Source organism: Hakea prostrata, chromosome 3, assembly GCF_041222555.1.
Source record: "Hakea prostrata isolate BN-2017 chromosome 3, UWA_Hpros_2, whole genome shotgun sequence".
NCBI lineage: Eukaryota > Viridiplantae > Streptophyta > Magnoliopsida > Proteales > Proteaceae > Hakea > Hakea prostrata.
The window spans coordinates 3,386,764-3,403,456 of NC_142602.1; the positions used below are offsets into that span (position 1 = coordinate 3,386,764).

A 16,693-nucleotide genomic window follows, 5' to 3' on the forward strand; every position below is an offset into this window, starting at 1 on the left:
CCCCTAACGATCACCGATAAGGGAAGAAAAAGGGAAGAAAAATTGAAGAAGAAGCCCTACGGAGATCGCCCTCGGTTTGCAATTGTGTTCTGCAGATTGATAAAACCGGAAACCACCGAACGAGGGAAGAAAAAGGGAAGAAAAACTGAAGAAGAAGAAGAAGCCCTATGAAGATCGCCCCCTGGTCTGCAACTGTGTTCTGCACTTTTGCTGATGAACTTCGTAATGCTTTTGTTTACAAAACTATTTGTTACTTTTGAATTCCATTTCAAGTCCATTAAAGTATGTGTTATTGTGTTAATGTCAGACCGACTCACACACGTCAATAGCTAGCTTTGTTTTGTAATTTAATTTATTATATTTGATTTGCTATTCAAGTCCATTAAGTGCATTTCACATGATGGGTGTCAGTGTCATACGTAAATCAGTTTAAAAATTTTTTTTTCACTTCACACTTACCCATGTTGCAGCCTTGCAGGTTTCTTACTTTTTCTATTTCACGCATCCTAGAATTGTTGTGTTATCCAAATATCGGCGAAATATCGGCGAAATCTCGATTTCGCCAGTTCGCCTGGTTAGCCAGGTAGCAAACCAGTGATCTCGTCCGAGATTTCGTTCCATGCTCAGAAGGCCTTGTCCCTCGCTGGCATGACAATATGATGTTGTTCTCTTTGTGGATTTTGGAGCTTTGTAATCGAAATCCTTTGGCCTCATATACCAAATTTATACTAAGGGAATATTCTCGCATGACAAAATCATATCTTTCACTAGCAAAGGGTTGCTTACTTGAGAAATATTAATGCCTCCTTAATGAAAAAGGTCTTGGATTCAACTCTTTAAAAAAAACTATCAAAGAATATAGTAAAGTTACTATTGGAAAATCAATCCCCATTAAAAATAAAAAAATTGGCTATGAGATACAGTGGGGTTGAATTTAACCCGAATCATATGTGGGCCCTACACAATATGTATGGTGAAAAAACATCAGAGTGCTCTTTGGACGGAAAGGTTGAAGTGGAACCAATATCCAGTCCATTTCAGTTGAAGTGTTATACATGTCCCAATATCGACCATTTTTGTTGATGTGTGTTCCAAATTTTCCAATATCTCATTAAAAGGTTGAGTCAATTTATATTATTATTTTTTTAAAATTTAATCACAACTCTTTGATATGAATTATTAATGAATTTCAACCATTTGATGTGTTGTTTGGACACATGTTCTACATTTACAAGAAGAAACGGAATGGATAACTTTCTGGTTGAATTGGGCGCTTACAAATGACACTGTCGAAACGTTTCGGCCGCGCCGTTCGCGTGAGGGCATCTGCGATTTAGGAACTGGAATCTTTCTTCGCTCGAAGGTTTTGGTCTTTCTGGTAAATAGTATTCGTTAGTTTTGTCTGTGAGAGTGAGAAAGAGGGATAATGGAAGCTCTAGCGGTCTTTGCAGCAAGTCCTCGTGTTTCAGCTTCAATTCTTCACTCAGTTGCAGCTACCACCAGAACCGGAGAGGGTTGGAACTTATCCAACACCGAGAATCTTACCGTACGCTCTCGTCTTCTTTCTGCTTATCATGGCTCTTCTTCCCTTTTCTCGTGTTCCCCATCTCTTTACTACCCTAAAAGGCGAGCGAGAAACACCAGATCCAATATCTTCCTTCCTCACTTGATTGCTTCCATGGTGAGCTCTTTTCTTTCTCTTCCATCCCTTCTATGGCTTCAATTTACCCTACTAATACATTAAGCTTGGAACCCATTTGAATGTGTCTTTTTTCTCAGCAAGATGTTGAGGAGACATACATAATGGTGAAGCCCGACGGCGTCCAACGCGGCCTGGTAAGCGTCACTGTAATTTCCTGAATTTGGAGACATTCTGGGTAGTTAATTGTTTGCTGTTCAAACTGGATTTTAATTGAAATTTTGATTTTAGGTTGGAGAAATAATTTCTCGGTTTGAGAAGAAGGGTTTTAAACTGACTGGGCTCAAACTTTTCCAATGTCCCAAGGACTTGGCCGAGGTTCGTGACTGGAACCTAATGATGAGTTGCTATGCATTAGATCGTTAGTTGATTACATGAAAACCGTTCCTCACTTTTTTAGATTATTGAGTCACCATTATGTTCTTTTAATGTCCTTTGTCTTTAATCGTTTTAGGAACATTATAAGGATCTTCAGGCCAAGCCATTCTTTCCTAAGCTTATTGAATACATCACCTCCGGCCCAGTTGTGTGCATGGTACGGTTCTCAACTTCTCATCATCTTTGTATGTCTTTGGTGAAACACTTAAAAAAGAGGATTGTTTAACTCTAATCTTCATGAAAATTTGATTTTCTGTTTGCAAAGGCTTGGGAGGGTGTTGGTGTTGTTGCTTCTGCACGTAAACTAATTGGGGCCACAAATCCTCTTCAAGCAGAACCAGGCACCATTAGAGGGGATCTAGCAGTGCAAACAGGAAGGTGAGACTCCCAGCATCTTATTTATTCTGGAATTCTTAATACTAGTCTTACTATTTTTTAGGATCCTGGAAATTAAAACTTTGGAGGCATTCTCCAACTCTTCTCCTTTTGACAGGAATGTTATTCATGGAAGTGACAGCCCTGAGAATGGAAAACGTGAAGCCGGTGAGTTTGCCCAACACTCTCATCAATTCATTGTTTATTTTATTTGGACTATGCACTCATTATTTGTTGAATGGGGTGACATTTACTGCTGCTGTGATGCTCTTACTTTTTGTTGAATCCTCCCTCCCTTAAATTTAAGGCAGAGCCTTTAAGAACTGGGAAGATAATATGTCATGGTCCTGAGGTTAATTTATCCCCATGATTCTGATCCCCTACATATAATTTCACAGCTAACATCAATCTAGAGTTTCAATTGGTTCCATACCTTTCTGTTGGATACTGCCATCAAACTGATGAGATCTTATTCACTTAATGCTAAATTGAAAAGCAAAAAAAATTGTTGAGTCAGGAGAAAGAAAAAAAAATCCTAAAGGGGATGCTTGAGAGTGCCATCTGCTTTTAATTCATATTTCTGTCCAAAATTGGTGTTCCATTTAATGGTGTAGATAATTCAATTTCGTCACTGGAGGGTAAAGGTTATAGATCATAAGATCAATGTTAGTAGGACTTTATACGGTAGACTTGGGGAGTTAGCGTGTCTTTTTTTCTTTCTAGAACCAGTTTGTATATACGCATATGCTGGTCTGTGACCCATTGACCTGCATTCTCATAGGACCTAATAAGTTTCCATACCCATATCTTTCTAGAAAGTATTGCTATAGTTTTAGAGCCAAGAAACAAACTTTATCCTTGAAATAGTGTTTCAGATTAGTTGCTGCTGCCCAAGTATAAACGATGCTGACAATGATATGTTCTTATATATATTATCTTGGATTACTAGAATTATATCAATCTTCTCTCCTAATCTGAACTTCATTGTTGTTTCTTTGCAAAAAACTTCATGTTTTACAAGTACTAGTGATGCCTCATAGATGCTTGCTCATCCATGTTGAATGTCAAAAGCTAGAAGAATGTTGAGAAACATCAAATAGTTGTTTTGCAAGCTCAGTTGAACTTGAATTTGTATTTTCTAGGGGAACAATCCCTGGTCGTTGTACTCTGCAATGAAACAGCTTAACCCAGCCCAAGCTTTGCTAAAATTAGCTTACTCGAAAATGATATAGCTGCTGAGCACATCCAAAATACTTTGAAAAGCGCATACTCAGCAATCCCTTGTTAGTGATTGCCAGGAAAAGGTTCACATATATATTTGATAGTTGTCCTGTGATGTATTTCTGCTTTGAGAATTCTACTGTTATGTCTTTCAGTATTCTCCAAAAAATAGTCAATGGAAGAAACTTCCAAAGAATTCTTCATTTTGAAAGCAAAATTTACCCATGTCAGTTGAGAAATCTAGTTGTTCTTAGATGAGAGCAATCAGTTCCAGTCATGTTCGAGTTATGTTTTGAATCTTGTTCTGAAGAAGTCTTTTTTGTGCAGCCTTATGGTTTAAAGAAGGTGAATTATGTCAATGGACACCAGTTCAACAGCCCTGGCTGCGAGAATAAAACTTCGGGACGGGCACATTGATTATTGAGAATGCAATTTTGTGAGGTCTCAGACTTTCCAGTTTATTGTGCTCTCAAACAGCTAGTCAAAAAAACTGTACCGGAATTGGAAGGCATCTTAATTTTTATTCTGTAAGAAAATAATTTAGTTGGGAATTCGGATATATGAATTGCCCATATTCTGGTTGAATGTCTCAACCAGAGGAAAAAAAATTCTTTCAAAGAGTTTCCAGTTACGAATTCTGCAAACAAATTCTGTGTTTTTTTTGGGTGCTTTTATACACCATGGGGTACGTTGACCTACAAGTGTATCTAAAATTCTGTTCAATATGGTGTTGCTTCTCTAATCGTAAGTCGAGATTTTTTTTTACAAGATTGGAACAATCTTGTAATTACTAATTACAAAACTTATATAGACACCCCATCACACCACAATGTGACTGGGTTTATCAGATTCTGTTCTACCACTTTTTAATCTATGCAATGAAAAATAAACTAGACATTAAGTATCAAATTTACATGGTTTAGCCAAATTATTAGGTCAATGAAGTAATACTGTAACAAATTTTATATATTACTGAATATATTATTCTGTGTTTTGACTACATAAGTTCAAGAACTCCAATCCCTGTTTTAATTTGTGATGTAAATCAGACAAGAACAACAACCCTTACCCCTTTTTAGGTTAGGGTATCAATTAGAAACAAGTTCTCCATTATATCAATGCTCTAAGCTTATTCATCATTAAGTACAATTTAGAAAAATAAAAATTAAGAATTTGTGAATATGAGCTTCCCATCATTATGCCTTGTGGAGTCTAACCGATTGGAACATGCGAATTAGTTTCTGATGGCAGGTTAGTAATCATCCCATCGCTACAATTCTGACTTGGAATGATTCCAGTAGTAGAAGAAATGAAGAATGATGCGTTTCGTCCATATTGGGCAAGAACAAATTTTACACTCAAAACTTAATTAGTACAAACACCTGAGTCTCTAGAAATCGAAAACGAAATCAATAACAGAGTCTCCGGTCAAGGACTTGCTATTTGAAACATCTAAAGAACTCAATGAGACTCTAAAAGGATGCAAGCTCCAATATCATGAATCAAATCTCACCCACTTTATCACTTTTAATAACTGATGATGAGAGAGAACTGCAAGAGTCCTCTTCCATTAGATTCTCTATGCAACCAATGGATTGAACCTCGCAGGAAGGAGGGACTTCTGCAGACATTACAGAACAACAATCACCGGATTGAACATCACTAGGACTTGGCGAAGCCATTAAAGATGAAGAAGGGGTTTCTATCTTCGTCGCCTTCATTGATGATGAACCCATAACGCGCCGAGCTCCTAGTCTTAGCTTTTCAAGCGTTGCCTCTGCAGCAAATTATGCACATTACTGTCAAATTAGCATACAAAGATCGCTAAGCAGAGGCAATAGAGGCCAAGACAGGACGAGCAAGTGAGATTCACATCACTAGCTGAAAGAACTCTGAAGATCTCCAACCCTAAAACATACAGATAACAATTATATTCCCGATGTTTTCGGTTTTTAATTCTTTTATTTATTATTATAATTTGAAGAAAAAACAGTTAACAACAATAATTTCAGCAAGATTAAATCAACAATCAAACAACCCAGGGACCGATTATAGATATTCGATTAAGGCCTTAATTGAAGATATTTTAGTTACCAGTGAGGTTATTTATCGAAAACCTAAAAAATCTTCCGAAACACTTGCAAAGTGAATGAAATGAAATCAAAAGAAAACCCCTATCGCATATAACATCCTAGGCAAGGAACGGATCAACAAAAACATAATCAAAAGCATATTCGAAGATAGACAGAGGAAAAGAAATCGGAGATTACACCGTAAATAGAGAGAGCGTCGTTCTTGGTGATCTTGGGTGAAGGCCTTTCCAAGTCCGAGCAATCTACAGGAGAGGCTCTTATCCTTCCCAACATTTTTGGTCTCTGATCTCCGATCTCCTTCGCTAGCTTACTCTTGAATCTTCTTCTAGTTTCAGAATTCACAAATAGAAGATTTAAAGCAAGAGTAGAAGTGCTCTTATGCCGCCATTTTCCAAAATCCAAAGGGGTTCGCGCGGCAACGAAATTGCCTAAAACGCGATAGCGGGAAGGAACCCCATACATGGAAAAAACGGAGAACGGTTGGTTCTGTTGAAAGCGGCTAGACCGGCCTCATCAGTCCGACTCGCAAGTGACACCCACCCAATTGATTAAGCTGCGTTTGTTTGCTGGAATGAAGGTGAGGCGAAAAATTCCTTGAAAAAAAACAAAATTTTCCTTTAAATCCTAAAAATTTTCATTGATTGGTTGTTTGGGTGGAAAAGTTAGAGACAAGTTGTCTAGTGAGGTGGTAACCCAACTTTCTCACTCAAGTTTTTTCAAAATCCCACAAAATGTATAAGACTTTGTAGAAAAGTGTAGAAAAGTAAAATGTAAAACTCACAATTAACATTTTTCTACACTTTCATTTCCTTTCATTTTCTTCTCCCTAACCCCACTACACATGGGACCCACATTTTTTTTTCCCCACCCCACCTTTGCAAACAAACACAGCCTAAAGTACCATTTGGACACCATTCCTACTAAATGATGGAGAAACGCCAAGAAAACCCCATGTGCTCCCCCGACACGGAGGTGATACTAAGGGATTATTGATCACAGCCTGGTCACTCATTCTAATCTAGGGGTTAGGGTCTCTCATATATGTCACACCTATGTAACAAGTACAAGTGCGACGACACCATCAAACGATTTGCTCAATTTGGCAATGACCAACACCTCTTAGTGGAGAAGTCTAAATTCAACTCTTATAAAATCGCCAGTTTCAAATTGGGGTAATAAAAAAATAAATGCAATAACGAAAACATGATCATTGTTTGGTTAACATTTCATTTACACAGTAATTGCAGTTTTTGTTGTCATTTCATCTGAAAGTATAAGTCTCCCCTGATATGGTTGATATACGTAATATATCAAATTACATCCGCAGAAAAGACCTTGGTTTGTTTTTCTTCGAGTCAGAAAGATTGTCAGGAAACGAGAATCAGAAAGCTTTATCAGTATATCTAATCACCCTCTTCGAAATAGTCTTCTGAAGAATCCACGTTTTGGTTTTTCTCTCTTGAGATCTTCAACTGAAAGTTCAAAAGGAAAGTGTGATAAATAACATTCACAGATTGAGATATTGACGAACAAGAAAAGAGATCAAACCTTTTAGTCTCCCAGCAGCATATAGTGCTTCTTCTGCAATAGGTCTCCATTGCTCTGCACAGGAGTAATTGATGCCAAGACCAGCACTGAGTCCTCTCAACAAATGCACTGTACGGAGTATAGAAAATAGTTCCTCTGGAAATGCCTATCCAAAAAGAAGAAAAAAAACAGAGAAACAGTTCAGCTTCAACCACAACTAACAAACTGGTTTCAAGGTGTCAATAATTGTATACCTGAACAGCAATTTTTTTTATTGAAGATTCTTCTGAAAAGGGTTGCAACATTGTAACCCCAGGAGGCATCTTTGTATCAAACATTGTCTGAGCTAACTTAACCATTTCTTTCTGTTCATCCTCACATGAGCTTAAGGTTACTATGCCAAGCTCCCTGCAGAGTGCCCAAAAGAAGAAGACTTAAATGGATGTGGGATCATATCTAGGAATTAAGTAAACTTGATCTACCAGCAAAAATGTCCACAGCAAAAATGTCCACAGCAAAGGACAGAAGTAACCAGTCAGCCCCTACACAGGCCTGATTGGATCATCTACATTATTTGATCTGTCAAACTCTCGGACGTTCATAATAAGTATATGATATAATGGATCCCTTGGGCGCAAGTGGGAGAAGATTAGCTATAGGTTTCTATGAAAGAAGGCCAGAATATCTGATGCGACAAACCATTTATGTTGTTTATTTCTCTTTCAACCCCAACATGGGATGGGATTCGTTAATTCATGCAATATTATTGATTAAATCAACCCTGCATGTGCACCATCAATGCCAGTACGCTGTCTCTTTTTGCAAGACTACTTCACGATTGCCAACTGTTAATTTTACCTTCTTTTTTTTTTTTTTGGGAGCTAAAGAGTCGTTCATTTTACTTATCGACATAGATCCTGCTGTATAATTACAAGATTTAGTACCTGTAACTTTGTGAGACCCTCTCAAAGTCGCCATCAGCAATTGCAAGAATGAGATTAGCATATCCAAGCCTCAAGTTTTCTGGGAGATCCTTCACTTGCCCATAGTCTAGCAAAGCAACCTGAAAATGTTGGGAAGAAAAATGAACCTGCTGGATGGATATAAATTTCCAGAGCACACATTCACCACCATAAGCTAGTTGCCTCAGAAATAAAGCGATTATGTGCCAGCACTAAATGTAACTACACAAGAACACACATGCAACCCCTCTCTCTCTTTCACAACATACAACAGCCTACGGATTTTCTTGGGATGAATAACACAGAGCACCGTCTCAGTAACTTAAATGATGAGCTCTGTTAAGGTTAAAAGGCATAAGAAATGAGATTCAAGAGATTGAAGCACTTGTTCCACATACCTCCCCATTCCAAGAACACTATACAGTTCCTCTATCCAGTGTATCAAGTATCAATGTGGATCGACCGTATAGGGGATGTCACTCAATGATATGATAGCAAAGTTAGCAGCATAGGCAGATAAAACCTGAGACTATCCAAAAGAATCATCTGGAATAACAATCACCACCAACCCACAGCAGCAGCAATAGCAACAGCTAACAATGTTGACAGAAAACGAGGGCAGCAGCAGCAGTATGACAGGCTCACAGACTTTACCTCCCCACTGCCCGTTTTCCCCCTTTTATAGCAAGAAAATCTTACTGTAATTTGCCACTCGTGGAAGCTTCAATGAACTACTACCTATTGTGCCATATAGAAGGATGATTTGACAAATCCAACTCAATAAAAAGGGTAGGCTTGATCTGGATTGGTTACACAGATATTTTCACAGCAAAACTCAATTATTTTGTCACTCATGTATAGAAATTTATTCTAGGTTTCTAACCATCCATTTGTCTTTCTCTAAATGAAATGAATCTTCAAAGTTTTACACTGCCACATGGACAACTTTAATTGAGTTCAAAATTGATAAATAATTAGGGTACCATGGGGCCTACTTGTACACAGGTTTTGGGCTTTCACTTATCTGACAATGGTCTTCAGACCTAATTGTTGTTTACATCAGGTGTATTATACTCAAGAACTGTATCTTGCATGTATCCTAAACATATCCGTGTATTTTCTGTGTGTATCGTTAATTTATCTTTATGTCTTTTATCATCTCTCCAGTATGTCTCTGAGAATCTCTTGAAATAAACCACCCAATATACAAATTGATATTGATACTGTTACATCTTGTACCTCACCCTTAACCCTGCTCAATTTAAGCGATCCAGATAGCAACAAATTCCAGACATTAGATTACATCTCAGTGAAGAGTCAGAACTCCAGATTTTTAACTTCTAGTAGTTGTACACATGCACCTCTAAATAATCAAACCTATTTCCACCTTCACTGCATCATAATATACGTTAGGAAAAGAGGGGCAGAAAATATTATAGCCAAAAGAAAAGATTGTAGCTCACTTGCCTCTGAACCCTTACAGATGAGGATATTTCCAGGATGAGGGTCTGCATGGAAGAAACCGCTCTTCAATATCATTTGACCATATGCTAATGTCAAACTTCTAAGAATGTTCCTGTAGTTATAGAGGTTTTGATAAAGGTGTTAACATCATTTTAACATTTGCAAAGAGTCTCAAGCTGGAAACATGAGTTAACTTCCAAATCTAAGGTCCAACTGAAGTTGAAAACAAAGCAAGCATTTACCCACATATATCAAAGAAACATTGAAAAGGAGCATAAAGAGGCTATAACAATAAGAGAGCCAATATGAGAACAAATAAAATCATGGAAGTTTAGATTGTTGAGGATTTGATAGATATGTAGAAATCCATCGAACTTCACAGCAATAACAACAACCATAACCTTACTCCAAATCAATGGGGTTGGCTACATGGAAAAACCATCAAACTTTCAAGATCAATAAAACCACTAACCATGAACAAGACAAGACCAGAAAAGAAAGCCATTTGTTTTGTTGCTGGTACTACATTGCAAATTAATGCACAACTCAGTCCCCTCTTCCAGTGGAAAATTAAAATTTCTCTCAATTTAGTCATGGATTGACCAGATAATGCACTTCGTCCAATAGCTGGTTGGATACGTTAAACTGAGTTAAGTTGAATAATGCTTTTTTTTAAATCTACAGCTTTTTTTTTTTTTTTCTTTTTCCACAACATGGATTCTATTGAAGAAAATAAACGTATGTTCCCATCCAAGCAGCTGGGAAGCCAAAAACATCAAAACAGTCAGTCATACCAACGGAAATCAGACTCTTTTTTTTCCTTTCTTTTTCTTCTTTCTCAATCACATATGAAATCAACATTTGAAAATTAGCGAAGGAAAATAATTGATGAAACGGAATGCGTATGATCAAAACAAATAAGAGTTGGTTGCAAATATAGGGCCCTAGTGAAATACAAAATGCAAAATCACTACAGTAGACTTTTTCCCCTTGAAAATTTCACTACAGCAGAAGAGGCATGTAAAAAGAATTTCATAAATAGACAAATAAGAACAAAGAGAATTCATACTCTCTAGAATAATCTAAGGGGCTTACTGCTTTGCTGCTGCTGCCATCTTACCACCAGGGTTGATTCCTCTTTTAGCCATTTCATCACCAAGATTCATGATTGGGATTCCATCTACAAACTCCATCACCAAAACTCTCCTAACCAAAAGATAACTCTTGATCAGATATAAATAAATAAAATGATACCAGAAGTAATCTAAGTATCATAGATGTCTTCTCAATGGGAAAAATAATTAAGTTTATGCCTTGTGGGTTCACCTCAATCTATAGAATCACAAGATCATAAACTACATACTAGTAGAAATGGGCTAGTGGAAGATGCTGAAACTCAGTAGTGCTACCAAAGAAGTCAGAGATGCAAATAATTTAGGTCTCTCATATTAATGAAACAAAAACCCGTAATTATTCTAATTCCTTAAGGAGGAAAACTAGCAAAATTTACCAGATAAACAAGAGGCTAAGGTTGGCAAGACCTGAACTGATCCCAACCAACCCCACCAATTCTGGTTTTATGTTGGCTGAAATTTTGTTAAAAATGTTAGGACCCCAAGTAAGGGGATAATTTAAAAATGTAGATGGACCCTACACAATGTTTCACCAGAGAGGATAAATTACATGAGTAAGTGCCTTTTGCACAAAAGGCAGAAAGGAGAATGATCCCTTGACCTCCTGGGACCCTTCACCAGCCGTTAAAAATACCAACTGCACTGGCAGTGGTCTTCAAGAACTTAACATCGAGCATCTAAATAATACGATAATCCATTACACTGTAAATGATATTGTGTACTCTCCCAACACCACAGAACCATTTGCACATTAAAAAGACCCTGAGTGCTGCCTGCATGAATGTCTCCCTTTTTTATTTTTTATTTTTTAAGTGTTCAACTGAATATCTTCAATAACATACCTTGTCACCAAGTCCCGGATCACTCGTGGCACAAAAACAGGACTCTTTTTGTTGTTGGCTGACAGAAAAATTCGTATTTTCTCCATAGCTTTTGATTCCCTCAGAAAGTCAAACTCAAGTCCAATCTTGAATGTTATGCAACCAAACAGAGAAAAGGAACATGATTGATTGGGATAAACATCATCATAATAAGAGCTACTAAAAAATAAAAAAGAAGAATACAACTTCAAAATAAACTTCACTGGTAGAAGAAATCAAACTTGAGGAAGCTTCCACAAAATTATATGGACAATAGGGAGTGAAATACTCAAAGCAAATAATAAAACCAAAGAGACTGGAGCTTGCCCCAGGTTACAGAAATTCAACGGTATCCAAATATATTAATTGCATAAATTAATCAACCTAAATACTGGACACTGCTTCAGTTCTTCATAATTATGTACACTCATAAATATCCATATGTTCCATGAAATGATGCTAATCTATGAAATATTGGTGAAGTAATTAACTACCTCACTGTATCCATGCACTCCCAATCCAATCTGGTATCTAAGTGCTACTACAGCATTTACTCATTTAGGAATTCAACTAAAAGAATAAGTAGAGTACTAAAACAAAAACAGAAAAGGAATGTTGAACGGCTTGAGAAAAAAATAATAATAATAAGTTCAATGATTATGCAGCCTGTGCTAGAGCCTCAACCAAGGGCTGTGATGCAGCACAGCGCCACAGCCTTGAACATACCCGAAACTGTTTGGGGACCCGGATTGGGATGAACTGGGTCAAATTAAGTTTTGGGTTTGGTAGGACATTTTATGTTATAGTCTACTTTGTCATTTGTGCTCAAGCAGGAGTTTTGTCTATTTTATAATGTCCTTAATTATTCTTGATGAAATCATAGTAGAGTCATACTCACCATTAAATTTCCAAGCCATAAGAGTCCAAGTTCTACTTCAGTTTTAGAGTTAGCAAACAAGCACTTCCATTCCCTTTTTTATACCACGTCATCATGCAACTAGAGGAATCCAAAAGAATGAAAAGAATTTGTGTGTGTTGTGTGCACTTCTCCCCTTCTTACGTGAATTTCTCTTCTTCCTCCCCCCTGCAACTCTGATTCTTCTCAGGTTTTCCCTCTTCCCCCTTATCATCTTCTCCTTTCCTTCTTCAATTCTCTGTCCCCCATTACATAGACCTCCAGCTAATTGCACAGTAGGCTACTCTGTGATTAGAGTGGTGCAAAACTAAGTGTTTATGCCTGGGGTTGGTAAGGACTAGCTTTTCCTGATCATTAAGTTTGCACTGGAAGGTAAGATCACCACTGCAGTACTTACCATCCACTTGTAATATGTGGTTAACCAATTGGCCATTGCATACTCATCATGTGTGGCATCCGTTAATAAGTGTGACATAGTATGATCGCACATATTTCTCTTCAAATCACCAAGTTTTGCATGCGATAAGACTAAGGTAGCAAAATTTGTAATGACATAAGCCAGTTTTCTAAATACATATACTATGGGCAGTCCTACTCCTATCAACCAGAGAGTTTACCTGTTTCTCCATTTCCTTGGTCACAGAGAAAAGATCAAATTCAATATCTGTCTTCTGCAAATAAAGAGCGAAAGTTTGCAGATTACGGATATCTGTCATCATCAGATCCTGAACTCCCGGATGTTGGACCTATCAATATCCAGAGAATGTAAGAACACCATAACAGTATTCAGGTTGTAAAAGTTACACATTCACTTTGTTTTCCATATCAGTTAAATATTTTCAATCCCCTCACCTTGACTGCAACATCACTGTCAGCACCCCTTAGTCTTGCTCTATGAACCTAAATCAAGCATTGAAGTTCACAATTAAAAGCCATAATGGTATCAATTCCTATGAAATAGTGCACCAAACTAAGCTATAAAAAACTTTCGACCCCCCCCCGCCCCCACAAACACAACCCCCAAAAGATAAAAATAAAAAATAATTGATAAGAAAAAATAGACCCCCTCCAGAAAATGCATACTCAAGGGAATTACACTCCCTTTCCTGACCGGCAGCACATATAAGATTAATTGATAGTGAAGCAATACCATCTCTTTCATTATAATCTGGATATTGTTGCTGAAAGCGAAGGCTTTTACCAGGAATATATTGTTCTCTCAGAATCTCCCTGATTCAGTTATCATTTGTGAACTAGTTTTCCATGTCCACACATAAAATAAGGAACCAAAAGTGTGTCATCAACAATTACACTCTCTATAAGGCATGTGGTTGATCTTCACGATTCCCCACTCATCTGCTTTACCATCTTTTCCTCTCAATTGGTTCTGATTCTCAACGTCTCCTACTGAGGTCTGTTAACCATTTTTTTAGGCTTGGGACTTACTGCAATTGCTTTCAAAAAACTGAAGTTCAAAATAATCGGTTTCAATATTCCCAAGATTAACAAATAAAGTTGTTGAGGGATGAGCAAACCTGTGCAATTGAAGCAGAGCCAAGAGGTTCTATGTCAAACCTTTCAAACATCTCAGCAACAGTTTGACCGAATTCCTTCTCTCTAACACAATCTGGACCATATCAAAAGGGGTCGCAGGGGCTCTATCACACAATGTAACAAGCCTTCTCACCCAAGCAGCAGGTGCCAAATCAGGCTTCCCTAAAATCTGAGCAGCCTGATTCAAAACCTCATCAAGCAAACAATGAGAGAAGAAAAACAATAAAGAAACGTGAAATATCAATACAAGCTAAAAACTAAAAATGCATAAATTTGCCTTTTAAGCTTCAAATAAGAGGTCATAGACAGCCACAGAAGAAACAGAACAAAAATAAAATAGCTCTAGACTACGAATCACGAGTTTAACCCACTTAAGCTCTTGCTGAGAAGAATGTGGTAACAAGACCAAAAGAGTAACACGCAAGATCTTCAAACCTTCTTCACCTCAAAACCTCCAAATGATAAAACAAACTAAAGGGGGAGGAGTAGAAAAGAATAATATTTCAACCAGCAGCATCCAGCCATCCAAAACATGTAAATGGCAATGTGGCAACAAAAGACCACAAGAGCAAAACCCATGACCTTAAATCCTACTTCACCTCAAAAGTTCCAAAACACAAAGCAAATTAAAGCGGGGAGGAGAAGAAAAGGATAAAATTTCAGCCAGTAGCATCGAAAACACGTAAATGGAAGAGAAAAGAAAATGCAAGAAATTGAATACCTTAAGGAAAAAACCACCCAGTTCAGAACACATTGAGTATATCTTCTCGGCTGCAAGTTCATGCTGTGACTCCCACATTGTCTCCACTTTCTTGACATCCTTCACTAAATTAACTCGAAACTGGACAACCTGAGAAATCCCACCAATCCAAAGTGTTCAAGGTATCAACCTTTTTAAATCCAAACAACGGTCTTCGATCTTCTGAGAGAGGGACACACCTTGTAGCCGGCATAGATATCTGCGGCCCGTACCCAAAACTGAAAGGAGCGGTGCCAAGGTCTGAGGTGGGCAGTTAACTTGTCACGTACATCTTCTAGTTGGAGAAAGGGCATTTTGAACTCCATAAGAAGGATTCAATCAATGATAAGGGAAAGAAATGGTATAACACTAACACCCTTGAGACGAAAACAGAAGAAATTTAAAGTTTGATTCTGTATATCCAAATTTCTAGGGCTTTCAAGTCTCTGCTGCTCTTCAATTCGATTTTTCATTCATCAGATCTCTCTGTAAGTTACGATTTAGAAGCCCAGTGGAGGAGAATAAAGAAGGAGGGATTTGGGATTTTGTGGTTGCTTGGGAATTGTGACCCACCAGATGCTGACCAACTTCTCATAACAGAAGCGTCTCAAGGGAAATTGGATTCATCAGCTTTATATATCTTCCCCGCAGCAAAACACACTAAAATCGCACATAGGAAGGGCGACTTTAAACATATAGACAGCTTGGGCTGAACAAATAAATTATAGGGTCCATTTTCAAATTTGCATTTGCATTTGCATTTCTTTTAGAATATTCGAATTTGGTTATTATCCGTCTAATAAAATTATCAGATTAAGTTACTTAGTTTAATTTTATTATTTATTTTTATAAATAACATTTTTTTTATCCAATTTGATTCGTTTACTCCTCCAACAATAATTCGCCATTCAAACACTGCAAATAAAAATATTTATCCAGGTGATGGGGAGAGGCCCTTGACCAAAGAGGGTCATCAAAATTAATACCTTAAAGGCAGGTTAGATTGATTCAAAGTAGGAGAGGCCCTTGACCAAAGAGGGTCATCAAAATTAATACCTTAAAGGCAAGTCTAGATTGATTCAAAGTTGTCATAATTAACGTCAAGGGGGCACAGGAGTCATGGTGAAAACCATGGTTAAGTGTCTAGATAGATTGTGCATAAACAAAATGCCATTATTATATTTATCAAGCAAAGTTAGTAGAGTGGTAAGATCCTTACTTCTCAGTGGAGAGGTCATGGGTTTAACCCTTGCGAACAATAGGTGCACACAAGCTGGCCAAGATGAACCTCAGACAAAAAAATAAAAGAACATCATAAATTTTTTTTTTCGTCTGAGACAAAGCGAAGGAAGGATTTGATTAAGCTGAAAACTATGAGAGGAATCTCATACCAAGCACAAAGGTTAAAGGAATGAACCCCAATGACAACTATTGCAGAATAATAAAATATTCAAACTTCTACCAAAAAAAATACAGTATTCAAACGATGCAAATAAAAATAAAAATAAAAATATCACTGTGTCATTAAAATTCCAAGCAAAGTGCAGGGGAGTGTTAACAAGCAGGTCAGCTCTGAGAATTCTGTCTCCACTCATGAATTCATTCTCCTTCTTGATGATAGATCAAGCAGCCATGGATATACAAGGCACATGAATCCACCAATCCGTAGAATAGAAAAGCAATAGAATTGAGCAACTAATCTAGAGGGTAGAGAAAAGCTGTTGGCCTTGTAATTCAACGTATCCATATTTGCTTTAAATTGATGAAACCGT

The 16,693-nt window shown here is 37.4% G+C and overlaps 1 protein-coding gene and 1 pseudogene across 2 annotated transcripts; one reads left to right on the top strand and one right to left on the bottom strand.

Annotated features, from left to right (window-relative positions):
• Positions 1-1,288: 1,288 nt before the first annotated feature.
• NDPK2 (nucleoside diphosphate kinase 2) lies at positions 1,289-4,422 on the top strand. The gene is made up of 7 exons (XM_089148103.1): positions 1,289-1,681; positions 1,780-1,836; positions 1,931-2,017; positions 2,154-2,234; positions 2,343-2,455; positions 2,571-2,620; positions 4,001-4,422. Exons 1-7 carry the CDS (start codon positions 1,427-1,429, stop codon positions 4,066-4,068), a joined length of 711 nt encoding a protein of 236 aa, XP_089004229.1. The 5' UTR covers positions 1,289-1,426; the 3' UTR covers positions 4,069-4,422.
• Positions 4,423-6,806: 2,384 nt separating this feature from the next.
• LOC149020072 (uncharacterized) lies at positions 6,807-15,535 on the bottom strand (annotated as a pseudogene). Its single transcript, XR_016172148.1, has 12 exons — positions 15,122-15,535; positions 14,904-15,032; positions 14,164-14,360; positions 13,481-13,528; positions 13,246-13,374; positions 11,695-11,819; positions 10,815-10,925; positions 9,723-9,831; positions 8,238-8,356; positions 7,548-7,701; positions 7,315-7,459; positions 6,807-7,238 (listed from the first exon to the last, which is right to left on the bottom strand). The product of XR_016172148.1 is annotated as an uncharacterized LOC149020072 (transcript).
• Positions 15,536-16,693: the final 1,158 nt, after the last annotated feature.

Excerpts from the sequence above, each read along its gene's own strand:
- NDPK2 (XM_089148103.1), top strand. The coding sequence starts at position 1,427 with ATGGAAGCTCTAGCGGTCTTTGCAGCAAGTCCTCGTGTTTCAGCTTCA. Across the intron at positions 1,837-1,930 it reads ACGGCGTCCAACGCGGCCTG|GTTGGAGAAATAATTTCTCG; the intron begins GTAAGCGTCACT and ends TTTTGATTTTAG. Across the intron at positions 2,018-2,153 it reads GTCCCAAGGACTTGGCCGAG|GAACATTATAAGGATCTTCA; the intron begins GTTCGTGACTGG and ends TAATCGTTTTAG.